At 38.8% G+C, this 19,830-nt stretch overlaps 2 protein-coding genes across 3 annotated transcripts in view; one reads left to right on the top strand and one right to left on the bottom strand.

Moving 5' to 3' along the window:
• Nucleotides 1-11: 11 nt before the first annotated feature.
• Nucleotides 12-7,304, bottom strand: rp2 (RP2 activator of ARL3 GTPase). Its single transcript, XM_015004070.2, has 5 exons — nt 6,981-7,304; nt 5,174-5,842; nt 3,965-4,079; nt 1,607-1,692; nt 12-1,494 (listed from the first exon to the last, which is right to left on the bottom strand). Exons 1-5 carry the CDS (start codon nt 7,137-7,139, stop codon nt 1,411-1,413), a joined length of 1,113 nt encoding a protein of 370 aa, XP_014859556.2. The 5' UTR covers nt 7,140-7,304; the 3' UTR covers nt 12-1,410.
• A 4,900-nt stretch (nt 7,305-12,204) lies between these two features.
• Nucleotides 12,205-19,830, top strand: part of slc9a7 (solute carrier family 9 member 7) — a 31,490-nt gene continuing 23,864 nt past the window's right edge. The window contains exon 1 of one of the 2 annotated variants that reach the window (XM_015004068.2): nt 12,205-12,972. In XM_015004068.2, the coding sequence (XP_014859554.2) occupies nt 12,693-12,972 (280 nt within the window). In that variant the 5' untranslated portion in view covers nt 12,205-12,692. The remainder of the gene's footprint in view (nt 12,973-19,830) is intronic. The other variant, XM_015004067.2, reaches the window with a different exon arrangement.

Genomic DNA, 19,830 nt, shown 5'->3' with positions numbered 1-19,830 from the left:
CTACACAAAAATCATTTAATCTATGGATTTTAATATGAATCTGGCATTTCAAAAGGTCATAGTTACACACATACTTTCTAGAAAAAAAAATCAATATACAAATACAAATAAATTGACAAATTTCACATGGCATGTTTTTATGGGTGTTCTTAGAAGTGACTGTAAAAACATAAATCAGAAGTGATGATTAAAAAAACAGGAACAGTATGGTAATGATTTATATGCTTTTTTGTTTGTTTTTTATATCACTGGGTAAAGTGAAGTCTGTAAACGAGGTCATCAGTTTATAATGAGACGTATGATTCAGGTCAGTGGAATACATGTGAATTACGGAGGATTTGTTTTTTTCTCTCGAGCAAAAACTCCAACTAAACTCATCATCCAGAAGAGACACTAAACCAATTTAGTTAGACTAATAGTAAATAATTAATCAGCAATAGTGAATCAACTAGTGTGCTTGCATTTTCAGTCTCTTTAAATTGACCTTTAGAGGCTTTGAACAAAAAAAAAAAGACAAATTCACAAAGAGGAAGAAGAGCATTTCCCTTTTGACCAGCGTCTATTTTTTCCACATCTGTTATCAGGCTGAGTAACTAGGCAAATTTTACTTTAGACATTCCTTTTTTCAGCCTTTAAAGTTGTGAAGAAGAAACAGAGATTTTCTTTCAGTCATCTTACAAAATAACATTTTACAAAATATATATTCATATATAGTTGATTATTTTGTTTCTATACAAAAAAAGCCCAGTAATGAATATAAAAAATATATATGTAAAAAAAAAAGCAACAAGTTGCCTACTTTAAAAATCCAGCCTCTCTCCCGTGTTTATGTGTTGGTGAAAACAGATACGGTAACTTAAAATCAACTTTTCACAACCTGGTTTGGGCCTAAGAACTAAGAGTATAAACATGGTCATCACCTATACAGCACATTTTTATATACACATTTTGAACAGAGAAAAATCCAGTATTTAAACCACAAACACACATAATTCTAAGAGAAACCATATGCTCCCTTCATTTGCTCCCACCCTCATTTGGTCTCTTTTATCCTAGAAATCAATAAAAAGTAACATTTTAAATAAAGCACATAAAAAAGACATTTATAGAAACAGCTACATTCACGAAAGATGAAAGCAGAGTTACAAAATACATTCACAGAAACATAAATAATCACAGCACTCTTAGCAACTAACATTTGAGTGGTTTGCAGCCTTTTCTTCCCTCGGCATTAAAAACGAAAACAAAAAAAAAAACAAAAATGGAATAACTTTTTCATGTGATTGTGAAAACTGACTCATTCGATCCAAGGCAACATCAAACGGTGTGCAGAATTTTCCGTTCCCGCCTTTCACCCCGTAAAAAGGAATCTCAATCAGCGCAGGCAGCTTGTTTGGACGGCCGACTTATTTACAAACCCATCTGCATGTCGGCAAAGTTGAAGAAGCTGTCGACGTCTCGGGTTGACGTATTTTTATTGTCTGAAACAAAAATCTGAAGAAAAAAGAAGAACATAAGTGAGGCTATGTGTGTGAGCACTTAAAGAAGAAAAACGCTCCAAAAGTGAACAAAAAAAAAACAAAAAAAAAAAAGTAAAAATGCCTACCTTAGTGCCACTAAAAACCTCGCTGGCGATGGTCTTGCATCCTTCCACTGCTCCATCACCGTTCAGCTCCAGGGCAGTGACCGGGCCTTGAGTGGAGAGACAGAAAAATTCAGAGTCAGGACATCCACACCCCTGATCCCAGTGTGGGGACTCGGACCGATCCCAACCCCTTTAACATTCCGCTCACGTTTTTCAAACAGAAACAGCAAAGGGCTTCCCCATGGAAGCAGAGGTTTTCATATTGAGGGTTCTGGGGGACTTATGCAACATTTACCACGTCCACACACACAAAGCAAATGTATTCAAATGAGATCATCACAGAAAAAAAAAAAAAAAACGTGTCAAACTTGAGGCCTGTGGGCCAAATCTGGGCCACAATAACATTTTTATGTGGTCCTCAAGACTCCAGAGTGTTTCATAAATAGAACTCATAGATGACGGTTGTGTGCTTAAATATTAATTCAGTAAAATCAAATAAGTTTTATTTGCATAGTGCCAAACTCTAATGTAGAAAGATGTTAAAATATTATTTAATTTCAGTACTCATCGAATGCAGACATTATGACGGCATTAGGACTGTTGTAGATGAGAAAAAGGGGATAAATTTCTGCCCCCCCAAAAAACTGTCTAACTTTTAGATTAATCTAAAAAAATTCTAAATAAATAAATAATCTGGTAATCTCAAAATTTCTGAGATTTTCTTACAAATTTTCAACGCATCTTAAAAATCTTCATGTATTTTTCTAAAAAACTTACTGACATTCTGACAAAATGCTAGTTTATTGGCTTCCATCTACCATGGCCGTAACACACCACTGTAAAACACAGCTATAATACCTAACAGATTGTCAATAGATAGTTTTATTAATACGTTTAAGGACAGCTGTCCCTTTAGGGACACTCATAATCTTGCCGTGGCCTGAAATTAAAATTAAAATGAGTTCAACACCCCTGACCTACAGTGTCTTGCAAAAGTATTCATCCTTACATTTTCTACTGTAACCTGATTTAACTGGCTCTGATGTGACAAACACTACAAAGTACACATTAGTGTAAAAGAAACAAAAATGTGTTTATATTTTGGTACTTTCACTCCAATTCCAGCTCCCAGTATTTTTAATACACTACAGTGCTAAAGGTTTTACCTTCACACACACACACGCATGCGCGCGCGAGCGAGCACACAGTCGTGTTTTCATCACTTGTGGGGACTTTACATTGACTTCCATTAATTTCTACAGCCTAACCCTTACCCTACACCTTACCCTAACCTACCCATCACATTCCTAACCACTAACCCAAAAGTAACAATTTCCCTCCAGGGGACCAAGAAAAAGTCCCCACAAGGAGCAATGGTCCCCATAACCCCACATTGTAGAAAGAAATGGGTTCCCATAAGGATATAAAAACCACACACACACACACACGTGCACACACACACACAAAATGTTGAAGGGTAATTGTAGTCTTAACATGATATCAGCTCACTATTTGCAGCTATTGGAGCTTCAACTCTTCCAGGAAGGCTTTCCATGAGTGTGTTAATTGGTTGTTTTTTTTTTTTAATCAAGGTCCCGGAAGCCCATTTGTGAGATCGGACACTGATGTTGGACAAGAAGGCCTGGCTCACAGTCTTTTGCAGGCCCCAACAGGTTTTCTTCCAGGATTGCCCTGCATTTAGCTTCATTCAGAGCATGATGCTGCCACCACCCAGTCTCTTCAGATGGATGTTATATTTAAGTGGAAAAGTCTCTCATCTATTCTCCACACACAATGTTTTGCATATAGGACAGGAAGTTTAGTTTTTGTTTCGTTTGACCAGTGGACAATCTTCCATTTAACTGTGGAACTGAAGGCGTTCCGTTCACATGACTGACGGTGAACGGGACTTCTGCATAGGTTTAGCTTACTAAAAATGATTAGGATGTATTCTTCTCATTTTCAGATGATGGGTATGAAACCAAAAAGAGATATTGATGTTGCTGCTTTGAAAGTAACAAAATGGGGAAAACCTCAAGGGGCATGACAACTTTTGCAGGGTTACTGTATTTTTATTCTTCCTCAGTCCATAATCACATGAGAAAATTAAGTAAAGTTACGCTTCCGTTTATATTTGACGGCGTCGGAACAACACAGGACAGGAATTCAAAGAATTTCAGACATGCCTTGGTGTGTTTCACATGGATCTGCAGGGCACGCAGAAGCACACACATATGAGAACCTTTCTAAGATTACACCAGGCTTTACAAATGCACTAAATAGCTGCTAGAATTATGAAACAACTTCCTCAAATGACTGGGAGATATTAAGCTGAATTACAGTTCAGTTGAGGAATTAGATGAAGTAAAATGAACGTACCTTTGTTGATCCACTCCACAAGGTCATCTGCGCTGTTCTGAAACACACGCCTTGCATCCTCAGGCTTCATAGAGACCTCCTTAGTCTGGACCAGCACGAATCCTTTAGAAGTGGCCTGTGCAAGAAGAGAAGAGAAGTGAGTCCACGGCAGCTAAAAGTAAGTCATGAAGCCTTTAAAGGATTCCTCATTAAAAGATGTGCCTTGCTGGAAGAAGTTTCATCCTTCCTCGCATGAGAATCCGGTCTCATGCTTGTGCGGTGATGAACTTTCTTTTAAAGTGACACCAAACATCTCTGGAATGTTTACACAGACAGACAGCCACCGTAGCCTGGTGGCTGGCATTTGTAAAAAAAAAAAAACTCCCACGGAGACAGAAATGTAAACCAAAGAAAGCTACAAAACAAAAAGGTGCAATAACCTGTGGATTCTCAACTAATATCCAAACATTACTCCACAGTTTTTTCACAATTAATTCGACTAATCGAATTCATGATGATTAATCGAATATGGAAATAATCGACAACTAATTTAGTAATCAATTAATCGAACATACAGACTCAAAAAAAGACACCTTTCTGAAAAAACAACACAGTCAGAGCAGGAATTAATCCAAAATGGTACAAAAACACATAAACATTTTGTACTTAAAATGAAAAACCTTCTTTGTCTGTAAATATGTTTATTCAAAATTCCTCACCTAGTTCAAAGTCTGTAAAAAATAAAAACTCCTTTTAAGGACCTTTTCTCTATCCATTTACTAATCCAAAAAATAAACAGATTATTATGCATCCTTGGCTACAAATGATCAAACACACACTAGGCATTTTAGGCAATAACATTTTTACTTTTTTATCTTTTAATGTATTTTTAACATTGTGTAGTAGAGGCTCAAGCAGTTAAATGAAAAAGCTGCAGAATTTGCCAATTTGTTTTATCATATTAATTGTCAGAATAATAGACAGAATCAAGCATTTCTGGATGTCTCAATCAGGACCGTTTAAACATGCAGGTCCTTCTGTTTTGTGCTTTTCTAGGCTGTGTTAGCAATAGGAACAATGACTAATTCATTAAAAAAAGAAGCATCTGACGTAAGCTCTGACATTAGCACCACCCTTTCACCCTTTACCCACAAAGACTTCCTCTTTCTACACACCTTCCAAAACGACAGGGTTCGAACAAAAAGCGCCTCTTCTCCCACCAACACTCACCTCATCGATCAGTTTGCGGGCATTTGCAGTGGTGTAGTCCCCGGCAAAGAAAACGAAGAGGCAGGACTCCTCGCTGTCTTTCCGCCTGCCTCCCTTTGTTAAAGGCACAATGCTCCGGTCGGCCTCGGTGGAGATCCGGACGGACTTGAAATCGGACTCCGGGTCGGGCGCTGGCACGAAGTCCGCCACTTTTGCGTCTTCCGGCAGCAGGCTCCAGTTATTCTCCCCCGACACGGGCGTGAAGTCGTGGATGTTGCTCCAGTTGTTGTTGAATATGCTCAGCCCGGCGTCCTTGAAGTGGAAGGCCAGCTCCGGGTAGTAGTACTGGAAGCAGCCGAACTTCATTCCCGTGGAGGACTCGATGATGGGCTGGGTGGCGCAGCACAGGAACACGTCCATCTTTTTACAGTCCCTCGCGCGAAACTGCTGGCAGGCCACCACGCACTTGATGTCTTTGCAGTCCCTGAAGAACACGCTGCCCTTCACGGGCCCGAAGACGATGCGGCAGTTGACGCAGTCGTCGATGCTGATGGTCGCCGAGTGGTCCAAGACAAAGATGTTGCAGTTCACGCAGTCTTGGATGACAAACGGCTTGCCGTTCAGCGTCCCAGGCAGCCGGCCCACGGTGACATCTTTGAGTCCAGTCAGAGTGTAATCCTTGGGGTCAGCCTGTGCAGAAACACATATCTTTGGAATAAAACATTTAAATACACGCCAAACATGGAGAAGCAGCATTCAGCTTCTATGCACCATAAATCCCACGTGTTTAGAGTGTTCCTTGGTTCACTGGAACATTGACCAACCCTACAATACCCCACTCAGCTCCTATTGACTAGCCAGCAGTAATTAGCAAACCCTGGTGGAACTGCACTTCTGCTGAGGTCATTATATGAGCTACTTCTCATTGCAACACTGGTAAAAACATTGTAACATTATAAAAGAGTTAATGGAGGAGTCAAAATTCTTAAGCCATTTTTAATATATAAAATCTATTTTTATAACAGCTGGAGTTAACAGTTATTTGATTGTGCTATAAAATGGCATCACGTGCCAAAAAAATGAATAATGTTGCCCCTTTAAGTAACCTGCATCACAACTTTGATTATAATCACAGTTACATTTGGAGTACATTTTATTCTTTGCAACAAAAAATAAAAAGTATTTCAGTATCCTGTTCATGTGGTTCCACCTAATTACTTGAAAGGTGTCTCAGTGTGCTCTTTTAGGCCTAAATCATAATGCAGTCGGTGGTGTGACCCTTTTATTACACTTTCAACAAGCAGCGAGTCTAAAGGGAAGTTCATCTACTGCCAAGCCGGCAACATAAGGCTGAGTTCTGTTGTGTAGTACTGTAATCCCATAATGAGATAAGGCTGGCGACGTGGGAGCATTTAGAGAGAGGTGGGCGACATCTTGAACATTAAAAAAAATAGTGACAAATTTAGAAAATCGGTGTGTATTTCCTGCCGTTTTTAATCGGACGACCTGGATGTTCATTTGTTTTATGCTTTTTTTGTCACAATAATTTTAGTTCAGAGTAACAGTTTGCAGTGCATTTGTTAATCATTTGTGCTCTTCAAAATTTTACATCAACCCAAAAGTCAAACTTTTTCCCCCGTCTATAGTAAATGGGTAGTTAGCTGCACCATTAACAAACAATAACTACCTGGAAGTTGACGCAACACACCAGACAAGCAACGGCGGAACATCAAGATGATTTATATATACCTACCTACTTTTACAATGCGTTTGTTCAGTGCTACCAAGTTGCTATTCTACTTGGATTTGTACCGTCCAGTCGCCTCACCTTTTCCCTCTTGTCCCAGCTGTACTGCTTCGGAGCCTCGTCGGTGTTGTTGCCAAGGGGAACCGAGTTACCTGCAGTATCAGCACTCGTCGTTGTCGGCGTGAGGTTCTCCTTCTCCGCCGACTTTCTTTTGGATTTCTTCGAGAAGAAGCATCCCATGTTGCCTTTTCAGCAGCGACCAGATATCACGGTCCCGTCAGCCTGGAAGAGAAACCCACGACAAAATGTGAGGCGCGACCGTACCTACGTGAGCTTCAGTTGACAGGTTTTTTTTCCCTCCCCCCTTTTTTTTAGCTTCCTGTTTCGCAGCTTCGTTTTCCAACCTGGTGGTACTTGTAACAGCCAATGACTGAGCCAAACAGCGTGACGTATGTACGTAGGAGTGGTGAACAGCCGTGAAACATTCACGTATTTGAACTACAAACACGATTTCCGCAAGACCAACATATCTGAACTTTCATTTGAAACGTCGTGTGTAAGATGGGAATATACTCCTAATGTGTATTAAAAGCAATCCATAATTGTATCCCCAAACACTGCATATTTTATTTTTAAAAACGATGCAGTTTATCAGATTATGAAACAAACGTTTTCTTTTACTCTATTTCTTTTATTTTGCTTTTGGAAAATGCAGTTTTAAACCGCATGCTACTTTTTGTTTTTGAATAAATCAGTTGCAGGGAGTAGAAAATTAAACAAATTGAAGCAAACCACGATACCTGTTTTTTTTCAGATGTTATTTTAACTGACTACCCTGAACGCGTCACCAGTTCCACACCCGGCAACTCCCCTTCGAGTGATTCCTTTGCTTATAATACATTGAACCGTAACAGAAAGATCAGATGACTAAAAATCTCTCAGTTTAGCTCTGATGTACTGATAGTCGAAATTATGTATTCGCTAATAGTTGTTTGGCGTTTTTATACAATGCTGACCTGGTTCTTATGAGGATGTTCTGAAACTGGATTTAAATATACACATGTACAACAAACCCCAAACACCACGTAACCGTCTGACAACCACATGTCAGATTAGCGTCCTACTTTAACTGCTAGGCCATTCTAATAATAGGTAATCCCTATCACAACTATCTTCATCCTGTCTTTTCAGTACTTTCTCTCTTTCCCCTATAGCCACATCGACATATGCAAAATTGAAACACAAAATAGGCACCATAGCAATATTCTTCAGCAGACCAGAGAGATCTGTTAGTGAAAGGCTGAGGTTTTCTACTAGGATCAGCCTGAAATAAAAAAAAAAAACAGGACCAGCTTGACCCTGCATCACCTTTCCCCTCTGACTTCTGTTAATGAAGCCAAAGGACATGATCGGATGCTCTATCGAGCTCTGGATTGCGGCCGTCTGCAGGAGCGCCTCCAGCCAATAAATGTATTCTACTGCTCAAAAAAAATAAAGGGAACACTCAAATAACACATCCTAGATCTGAATGAATGAAATATTCTCATTGAATACTTTGTTCTGTACAAAGTTGAATGTGCTGACAACAAAATCACACAAAAATCATCAATGGAAATCAAATTTATTTAACCAATGGAGGCCTGGATTTGGAGCCACACACAAAATTAAAGTGAAATGTTCCCTTTATTTTTTGAGCAGTATATATATATAATGTAAACAGCTCTATCAGAGATGCAATAATTCTATAGAAGGTGTGTGAATGATCTAATGATCAGACTGCTGATTGCTGCCAGTCCACATTGTTAGCAGAACTAGAGGGCTCCAAAACCAAATTTCGCTTAGGGCCTCCTGGAGGCTTGGGCCTGCCCTGGGTCTGAATGCACAGTGCCTCATAAATTCTTCCTGGTCGCTTCTGCATAGAAATCTGCGCTGGTTCATCGGTCAGTTGGATCTGTTTGATCCAAACCAATCAACTGAATATTATATATGTGAGAGTTTCGTCAATTTGTCCTGTCATAAACTCTCTGAGGCTGTGTTTAAGATAGCCTCCAACAATTTAGAAAGTGTTTTACTGGAAATTGGTGATCAATGTAGAAACAGAGCAGTCAGTTCCTCTACTTGTCCATCAATAACACAGTAGAGCGCTGGACAGAGCGTGTACAATTTACAAATGTAACTTAATTAAAAAGGTTCAGGTTAAATTCTGCTAAACTGCACCATCTGCTGGTAAAAAGTTGTAATGCATTCACTTTAGAAAGAGCGATGTATTATGGGTAATCCTTAGAGCCACGAGGATCACTGACGAGGTCAGAGATGGTGTCTCTGCTATGTGATAAATATTATTTATCCATTTTATAAAATATGTTTATATGGTTTTCTTTATTGCATATTATTGAAAGATGTTTAATCTAGGTCATGCTAGTTCTGCTATTATATTGTTTTTGTCGTGTTTTACAAGTGTTTTAGTCAGGGGTGAAAGTAGGGGAGTACGGTCGGGTACTGAGGACCCCTAAAGGATTTAGCGGGGGTACGCAGTACCTGTAAGAGGGGAGCGGCTGTCTGCTGTAAAGAATCAATGGGTTCACTGTGCAGCCGTGACTGATTAGTTTTTCAAGAACAATCTAAAACACAACTTAATCAGTTAATGAATAGTTTTTATTAACTGATTGTGTTTGACCAAATCTCTTTATTGTTGTAGCAGATAGTTAATCTGATTGAGCTTTACATACACAGTTTTATACGAATATATGGTTAATTTATGTTCTTGCATTGTTCCAAAATGCAAGTTTATATAAACTAAAATATAAAAATGGCATCCAGTAAATAAAAGGTCAGTATTTTATTTTATTTTCAGAACATTTTAATTACTTGCTTTACCCTCTTTGAAAAGGATAAGAAGGATGGTCATATTTTATTTTATTTCTTCAGCTCGCTTCCATTGGATGCAGGATTATTGCTTGTTTCTTCTTCTGAAGATTGGACTTTTGATTGTGGAGTCCCTTTTTTCATCACGTTCTTTTATTTTCTTCTTTATTTCTTTATTTTATAACTCAGTTTTTCTGACATGAAGCTTGGCTCAGCTTTTATTCTCACTTCTGAGCCAAAAGCTGGAATTGTATAATCAGATGGGAACTACAAACTTGTCTGCCAGTTTTACCCAGAATGCACTGCAGTTAGTTGATTGCTCCTCTGAAGGCTGAGTGCTGTCTTTAAAACCCCTTTTTCACTGAGCTCTTTTTCTTTATTTTCAGACTCCTTTTGCTGATATGAAGCTTCATTCAGCTTTTAACTTCACTTCTGAGCTTCTGCCGACAGCTGGAACCAGGGGCGTCGCAGGAATTTTGGGCCCCCTGACAAAATATTAGATTGGGCTCCCCCTGCGCAGCTGCTGTTACAATTTTTTGAGTCTTTTTTGACCCATGAAAAATGTTACAATTTTAAAGGCTTGCTTTCTTTGGTTCAATACTGATACTAGCACAATATTTACTGCTCATGAATTTTACATGCAACAGTCCGCATACAGTATGCAAGTAGGTTGCTTAATTTTTTTCTATTAGTTTTAGATTACTGAAATGTCTCTCCCCACAAGCAACAGTCATAGGCAACGTGCAAAATACACATAAACCAATCTAGACTTCTAAAAAATGCTATGTAGTTGCATTTTATTCAAGCTGCAGTACATAACTAACAGAAATATTTTTTCTCCATATTTGCTAAAGCTGTCACCATGTCGTGACAGTTTGTTATGAGACAGATAATCATTGAAAAAAATCAATCTACTCCATCTCCTTCCTGAACTACAATTGCTATCTAAAGTAATGCATCATTCTGGCCAAAAACAACCAATCAGAACCAGTAGGAGGGTCTTAGTGTTGTTAATCAACTTCATTCACTCACTGCTAAATGTGCTAAGGGTGGAGAAACAACTTAGAATTACAAGGAAATCGTTTATCTGCCGTCATTGGCAGCTATGCTAACATTCTTCTATGAAACATGCCTTCCTCATAACACATTGACCGACTCAAGTTCAAATTTATACAATTAACATTTGGGTTTAGAGTCCGCATCTTCTCGGCATCACACGTGGGTATTCCAGAGTGAAGAGTGTAATGCAAGAAACATGAAAATAGAAACATTTGGGATGGATTAACCTGTAACTCTGAATTTCCCGCCCGTTGCACACATGCTCTAAGAGTGGGCTATTTCTCTTATCGACTCTAAAGTAGAGAATGAAATATCTGCCCATTTTTCCTTGGAAAGCAGGTCAATCTTTGTTGGACTGGATACATCTGGACTTTAACTAGGCTCTTCAATTTCATATGTATATGTTTTAGGTTGTTTTCCTGCTGGAAGGGGAACCTCCGTCTCATTCTCAAGCCTCTTAAAGTTTTTCTTCTGATATGTATGTAGCTACACACAGTTGCAAATGCACTACTTTGCGTTTTTTTTTTTTTACAGGTTTTATGAGGCGATTTGGATTTTTTTCCAGGTTATTTTTCTACAGAATTCAAAATACAGCAATCACCCTTTAAAATCGTTTATGTTCCTTCAGTGACTTAAAGGTGTGCGACCTTTCATACTGAGGGTTTAATGAACCTGTTCACTGACAGGAGTCCTCACTCTGAAAGAAAAGCAAATGTAGCCAAAAACTGAGAAAATAAACTGAAGGAATCAGGTTGAAATTCAAATTCTTCATTCAAATTCTTCAGCAGTGTTGTTTTTTTTTTTTTATATATATAGCAACCAGTTGTGCTTCTTTGATAGTGGTGCCCTGTGTGATATGTTTCTTCAAGACACAACTTTTGAAATCGCTTTTTCAGTTTTGAGTAATACTTTTTTAGTGGCCTAAAAAGCATTACTCGAATGCCGTAATTACTCAAAAGCATTTGTGTAATGCCTTAAAAAGCATTGCTCAAATGCTTTTTAAGGCACTAAAAAGCATTCAAGTAGTTCAAAATCTAAAATACCAATCAAATCTGAATTGAATTACACTCTGTTCATAAACTCTATAAAAAAAATCTGCAAAGTTTTTATTCTTTGTATAAATATGCAAAAAGTAACCTTTTTTGGTATTCTGATGAACAGCAATATAGAAACTTGTCAAACTTGGACTAAAAGGCCAAATTAAGATATTATTGGGGGGAAATACAGCTTGAATTTGTAAAATAAAATAAAATAAATAAATCTTATGCATATTCCACATGCACCATCAGGTGCAGAGGCAGGAGCTTTGCCCGGGGCAGCAATCATGCAAGAACCGCCACTGTTTGTTTAATTTCTCCTCCGAATGCGTTTCGATCTGCTGCCATCATAACTACTACAAATTAATGCAGCGTATTTGAAAGCCACGCCCCTTTCTTCCAACATCTCCCTCTCCAGACCAGACAATCCCAAACAGGATATCGGATATCTACTTCTCGTTTGTCCAGCGACGGCTCAGATTTCCTGTTTTCGAGAGGAGTGACCTCCGAATTGCACAATCATCAAAATCTCGAAGCGGTGACTCAGTAGCTTGCCGTTCGGTTCGGGTGTGCAGGTGGGCTCCTTCTCCACAGTGAGAGCGGAGCTTTTCGTTGCATTGCGCTGTGTACCTTTAAAAGGTTAAATTCTTCGGTCTGTGAGCGCTGGGTTGTGTCTCCACTCGACTTGGTGTACCCACTCGGCTCAGCTGTGTGTGTGTGTGTGTGTGTGTGTGTGTGTGCGCGTGTGCGCGCGCGCTGTTCTTCCAGCTGTGACATGGCACAGAGGCTGCGTGTACTCTGAGCAGCAGCAGCAGCAGCAGCATCCTAAACCATGGACGCTCTCGGGAACGCAGCCAGCGCGGCTCGGAGAGCCAGGACGATGCTGCTGCTGGTCTGGACCTTACTGAACGCGGTGTCGGGACTGAAGGCGGACGACGGCGGAATGGTGGAGGAACTTGTAACCGAGAAGGAGGCAGAGGAAAGTCACCGACAGGACAGCGTCAATTTGCTGACATTCATTTCGCTGCTGACTCTCACCATTCTCACTATATGGCTCTTCAAGCACAGGCGGGTTCGCTTCCTTCACGAGACCGGGCTGGCAATGATTTACGGTGAGCTTGTTTTCACATAACGCTGGTTCTCCTCTTGCAGCTACACCACCACCTTCCCGCAGGCTGAACGTGATTCAGTCTCTTCTGCCCCCCACGCGCTCATATAGCCTCTAATTGGTTGGGCTCGTGCTCATTTCTAGAAGGTGCTTTCAGCGGCTCATCCCCAAAGACAAAACTCAATGCACTTCATCGTGGTTTCACCAGGGCCGGATTTAGGAGGATAGGGCCCCTGGGCTAGAGCTAGTTTTCTTGCCCTACCCACACAAGTTTCCTAAAGGCATTCCAATCACGTTGATAGTCAGGTTTGTTTTGTTTCGTTTATGCCTTATCTACTTAGTAATCATTTCTCTGAGATGGTGTTAATGCTTGTAATTTCTAAAAAAGTTTCTCATACACGCTGCATCATTTCTTGAATTTTCTAGGTCTGCATGTGGCGTTGGGATGGTGTAAATGAAATGCCCACACACTCAAAGGGAAAGAAGGCAGTCAGAGCTTGAGGTCAAGGGTTATGTTAGAGGCGTGGCTTTGACCATTTAGTGAATAATCATGAACTTTTTTTATTATTATTGGACAGATACAATAAACATCATTATCTCAAAACAATCCAATGCCTGCACCGAGGCCTGATGCAGTAAGCAATTAATCAATTAATCGCATGATAAATTAAAACAAACTCAATCATTTCCATTTGTATAATTTATTTTTTTCCCCTTTTTTTCTCTCTTTCCACCAAAAAGTGGATGACAAAAGTCTTCAGTTTGGTTCTCTGGTCTCAACTGTCCCTTTTTTTTGAAGAATAATTTTGTTCACAGACATCTCATAATTAATCACACTTTGTGTTACTTTTTTATCTTAGGTATTGAAAGAGTCTCCCACTTCCAATGCTAAATATTATTAGAATTAACAGTTTATTGATCTTTGAGAATGAGTTGTTGCATTACTAAGCCATTAACATTATATTACTTGAAAATGGTCTCAAAAGAACAATATTATCATTTATCGCAATAATCATTCAGAAAAATGTGTTATTGTGACAGGCCTACTAAACCTTGAATGACCTTTAACAGTTCATTTAAATGGAAAATGAAGAATAACAGGAAAAAACAAAAATGATCAGAAAGAAACATAAAACAATGTCTTCAATACAACTTGGTCAAAATTACAATATCTAAAACACGTGTCAAACTCAAGGCTCAGAGGCCAAATATGGCCCACAGTAGCTTTTTACGTAGCCCAAAATGACATCAAGTCCCTCCAGTTTTTTAAAAAAAATGTACAAAACTCACTCAAAAGTTCACATATAATTCACACAGAATCTACAGATTTCCACACTTTTTATCTGATTTTTAACACACATTTTTTCTTCAAATTTGTGTTTGGACCAAAAGAGCATAGATTAAAGCTGATCACCCACCTCCAACCTATTGGTTTAAAATGCTCTGACAAAGCCAAGAATTTGGGGGTGATCCTGGATCCTGATCAAAATTTTGATAACCACATCAAATCTGTCATAAAAATAGCATATTATCATCTAAAAAATACTGCTAAAATTAGACGACTTGTCCCCACAAGACTCCAAAAAACTAGTTCATGTCTTTGTTTTTAGTAGACTCGATTACTGCAATGCCATTTTCACTGGATTATCAAAAATAAAAAAGCAACAAGACAGCTCCAGCTTCTCCAGAATGCTGCTGCAAGAGTCCTGACTAAAACAAAAAGAGATCAGCATATCAGTCCAGCTTTAAGATCCCTGCACTGGCCAGTTGCTCAAAGAATAGAATTTAAAATCTCCTTAATGGTTTATAAAGCTTTAAAAACCCAGACTATATCTCTGATCTTCTTCAGCCCTACATACCACTCAGACCTTTAAGATCATCAGAGTTAAACCTACTAATTATTATGAGAGTCAGAGCTAAACTTGGTGAAACAGCTTTTAGTTTTTATGCTCCAGCTCTCTGGAATAAGCTTCCTGCTCGCTGTAATTCTGCCCCCTACCTTGAGTTGATTTAAAACAAGGTTAAAAACTTTTTTGTTTGAAGTTGCCTACTCTTAAATTCTTTATTTTTTTCTTAATTCTGTTGATTCACTATATTTGGAATTCTGATGTTTACTTTGTCTAATTTTAATCTTTGTCAAATTTTTTCCCCCTCTCTTGTTGCATGTTGTTTTTAACATTTATCGTAAGAGCACTTTGAATTGTCTCTGGCTGAAAGGTACTATATAAATAAAGTTGCCTTGCCTTGCCTTAAAATTTGAAGAAATTTTAACACACTGATGTTGGATGTTCTCAAAGAATGTCTCTTTAAGAACATTCATATTTTTGATGTGGCCCAAAATGAAAATGAGTTCAACACACCTGATCTCTTATGAGTACAGTTCAGGTTCATCTCTCTATGTTCTTTTAAAACACAGATTTTAATGAGTTACAACTCTTATCAGGTCCTTCCCTGACCTACACGTCAGCACAGCATTACAGGTCAGGGAAGGACAGACCTGTGTGCTTTATAAGCTGAAAATAAAACCATCTGGCATCTCAATAAAATGAGTTTAAGCAGCAGATATCGGATGTTTTTTAAAATATTTTTTAAAATCCTAACTTCTGCAGTTTAGACACACATTTCCCACTGATGTAGCTCTTGTACATCCTGACTTGTGCGACAGTTCTGGAGCCTCCCTTGTTGTTTGAGGAAGCTGAGCATTCACTTGGTCCGTTTGTGCCTTGACGCTTACAGAGAGCTGTGTTTTTGTCTCATGTTACATCCATTACTATGGAAGAAAATGCACCAAATGTAGCAAGTCAATGTAAAACCAGCCTTAAATGGATTCTAATCAAATGTACTCTTCAAAGCAATCTGTCAAAATTTTTGTGTGCAGGTCAAGTACCAAATACTGAATGCAAGTTTATTGTCCACTAGTGGAGAAATTCAGGCATACCGGCAGCAAAATGTGGCTCTACAGCCACTAAGCATGTAGATCCACATGAAGATAAAAATATAGAAACAGAAAGCAAGAATAACACTCGGTTCGGTAAGGCCAAACTTGGAACATAAAAATACTACAATGTCGTTTTTATTTATTTTAAACATGTGCAACTGAGTAGGATCATTTAAAATCTGTCCAAAATGGTTATGCATATTTATTCACCATTTATAAGAAGTGGGGGGTGGGGGGGCAAAAGTTCATGCAACAGAGATGTGCCAAATTAAGCTGGAATGTTATTTGTACAGCTTTTTTTAATTTCAAATAACAGCAGGGATGTAAACATGTGTTGACTGTTAGGAATGAAATCTAGTGGTTTTGCAGTTTAACAGCTGCAGTAATGTTCCTTTGTCATCTCAGATGAAGGGATCTGTCACTGAAGGAGCTCTCTGATTCTGTAACAGCTTAATGCATGTGGTGGATGTCGTTGTACAACAGTGACGTTACCTAAGCTGGAGGTTTTCTGTCACTTTGTTGGAAGGGGCGACCAGACATGGGCTGCTGATGACCTGTGTAAATTTGGTAGCTTAAAGTGACAGTATTATGTTTTTTTCATCCACATAGAATCATTTTATAGCACAATCAAGTGACTCTGCTACCTTCAGTTATTATAAAAATGCTGTATACATCAAATGTGACTTCAAAGAAATTTGACTTCGTAATTTAACACATCAAAATTGGGTCTCTGTCTCTTTAAAAACTCCTGCTCTTTCTGAAACTCTGCCTTCAGGAAGTCATCACAACAATCGCTTTATTAACCCTATAACAACATTTTTACTGGGGTTTCACTAAGCAGTAGCTCATATAATGAGCTCAGCAGATGTGCAGTTATACCAGACGTTTGCTAATTGCTGCTAATAGCTCTGAAGCTTGGAAAATGCAGCTCCAGGGAGGAGCTGCGCCTCAAAGGCGGAGCTCGGTCCAGCCAGGCGTTTTGCACAGCTCAGTGGTTGCCATGGAGATCAAAGGATTTCTCAAACACAAATGAAAGAATCAAGGCAACACTCCAGGTACATGCTTTTGATGAGTGAATGACATCATAAACTGATGTAAAGTTAAAATAAAGTTGATTTTATATAATATTTCTCCTTTAAAGCAAAGAATAACAACAAGCTAAAGGACTTCAGCTGTCAGGATAGTGATTTGATCTGTGTAATAATATTTGTACTGATCTCTGTGAAATGCTATTTCACTAAGACGTGAATGTTATTATTTTTTTTATTTCTAATATGGATGCAAATAGATGAATTGATACTCTTTGAGAATTCTTATGTTTTTGTTTCCACTTTACTGCCTAAAGTTTTTGCAAACAAAAATCAGTTCAGTTCATCTCAGAAATGAAACCAACGTTCTTCTGATAATTGGTCATAAGTCTGTGCCTCGGTTATTGTTGGGTAAAGCTGTGTGAAGAACAATATACACATGCACTGCATGTTGGCCACACATTTTGCTGCAAGACTTGAGAGACAGAACTTAGGCAGTTCAGTCTGGGCTACAAATGTCACTTATTAACCAGAGAGGGGAAAAAGGGCAGACTTTGATTTGTTTTTTTTCCTTTTAATTTAATCATTGCTGTTTTTCGACCCTGAACCGTGGGCCCCAGTGGGACATGTTAGCGAAGCAGACAATCCAAAATAGAAAACTACCACTATAATGCTACATTTAAACACTTGGAGAGACTATGTGCACAAGCATGAGCTGTTTCTCACTTTCACTTTTCTGTGTGAACCTGAACAAAGCTCTGTAAGATCAGGAGGATTATTCTGTAGCACGCTGAAAGTACCAATTAGCCGCATAAAGAACAGCCTAAACAAAAAATCTCTTACGGTACTTTCTTGTCCAGGTTTATGGAAAGCACCTAAAACTCCCTCTATCTGCGATCCAACCTTTTTTTTTTTTTCTTGAATGTTTTTGTCTTTTTTTTTTTTTTTTTACCAGGAACTGAAACAACAGGTGGTTTGATCTAGTGTCTGCATGAAACCACTGTGTGTATGTGTGCCTGTGTGGTTGGGCCAAAGTGTGTGAGTGTGATGTTCATACTTAACCCACCGGCAGAGTGAATCAGCAAGCCTGTAGCACTCTGTTTTACTCTGTGCCATCACAGGATTTGTGCTCCTCTAAGTGCCTCTCTCATCACTTTCTTCCCCACTCCGACTCTCATTTATCTGTCTTTGCTCTGCTGCAACTTGATCCAGTATTCTGGTAAACAAGAAATGCATGAAGAACTACACTCACCAACCACGTTCTTAGGTAGATGTTAAACAGCGCTTGCTTACAGCAGCAACTCAAACCGTTTTGGGATCTAGGTGAGGTAAGTTAAAGTTAAAACTAGACTCAGAATGTGGAACAAAACGGGCTTTAGTGCCTTGGTCTGGGATTTTCATGAAAAATCACCCCTCATATCTGGAGACAGTGGTGGGAAAAAATGAGAAACTATTCAGGGATTGACAGTGGAGTGGATGAAAACGATTGACGATGTCAGAGGTCAGCAGACAATGGTTTGAGATGATAAAAAGATGAGAGCTCAAATACCTTATCATTACTAGCAAGGTTTTCAGAATCCTATATCTGAAGCCAAATAAAATTGTTGACCTCTGGGTGCTACTTCTGTCCACTAAGAATGGGAAACTGTGGCTATAATTCACACAGGCACAGCATTATCATATAACAAATTAGAGAAAGTGATGCCTATTCTCACGAGTCTGAATTATTGCAGCAACATTCACACAGTAATGTCAGAATAAGGTCTAACCAACACCTCGGTTTGTCTTGCCTTCTGCGGTTCAGGCTGGTGGTGTAGTGATGTGGGGTGGGGGTGTCAAACGCATTTTCATTTTGGGTCATATCAAGAATGTCCTTAAGGGGTTGGTTGTGTCAGAATGGATTGATAAATATTAACAAACTGTTAAAATATTAATATCCATGTCTGCATTTGATGAGTATTGCTTAAAATTAAATAATAGAGAATATATTTTCACACTGATCAATCCCTCCAGGATTTAATTACTTTTTTTTCTTTTAGTAATTAAAATGACAACTTTTTTGGAGCTATTTAGAAATATTTGCAAGACATTTTGTGATATTTGCACTTATGTGTGATAACGTCTGTCTCAAAGCTACAGTTTCGAAGCTTTGTTCTGCCTCACAGAGAACCCACTTCTCCCCCACTCAGTTCCTTCAGACTGGCCAGCAGGAATTGGAAAACACCTGGTAGAACTGCTCATCTGCTGAGCTCATTTTAAGAGCTACTTCTTTCTCAAAGCTGGTAAAAACAAGAGCACTGCTGTGATGACTTCCTGAAGGCAGAGTTTCAGAAACAGCAGGAGTTTCTTAAAGAGACAGAGGTCCAATTTTAAGGCGTTAAATTATGAAGACAGATTTCTTTTAAGTCATCTTTGATATATCAGACAAGTTTATTTGTATAGCACAATTTTCAGCAGCAACACAGTTCAAAGTGCTTTACATCATAAAAACACAAAAATACAAGTCATAAAAGACAGTCAACAACTGGAGCTTTACATTTTGTCAAGTCCCATCATTACACATCAGAATGTCAATTAATATTTTATTATGCTTCATATACACAACACCTTTCTATCAACTGAAGGTAACCTAGCTAATTGACAGTGCCCTTTTATATCATAAAGTACCTGGAGAAAACGCAACACTTCCCCTTTAACTTCCTCAGCCTTCTTGAAGATTGTTGCTGACCACGTCCATCCGTTTTCCACCACTTTGAAACCATATCGTCACCTCAATATCCAGCTAGATCCTGCACCATGTGACCAAACTCAGCTAATTGTATACCAGTTTCTTAAATATGGCAATGGGTTCACTGTATTCCAGTGGCTCCAGTCCAGTTGGGCTCCTTGGTGACGT

The sequence above is a fragment of the Poecilia mexicana genome, unplaced genomic scaffold, assembly GCF_051168715.1.
Source record: "Poecilia mexicana isolate PSO_F unplaced genomic scaffold, ASM5116871v1 scaffold_4, whole genome shotgun sequence".
In the NCBI taxonomy this organism is placed as follows: Eukaryota; Metazoa; Chordata; class Actinopteri; order Cyprinodontiformes; family Poeciliidae; genus Poecilia; species Poecilia mexicana.
Note: the sequence above shows the minus strand (reverse complement) of the source record. Positions and strands in the feature narration are given on the sequence as shown.

Coding starts and splice junctions, on each gene's coding strand:
- rp2 (XM_015004070.2), bottom strand. CDS start 7,139: ATGGGATGCTTCTTCTCGAAGAAATCCAAAAGAAAGTCGGCGGAGAAG. Junction 4,080..5,173: donor CCCGCAAACTGATCGATGAG/GTGAGTGTTGGT, acceptor CTTCTTGCACAG/GCCACTTCTAAAGGATTCGT. Junction 1,693..3,964: donor TGTGGAGTGGATCAACAAAG/GTACGTTCATTT, acceptor TCTCCACTCAAG/GCCCGGTCACTGCCCTGGAG.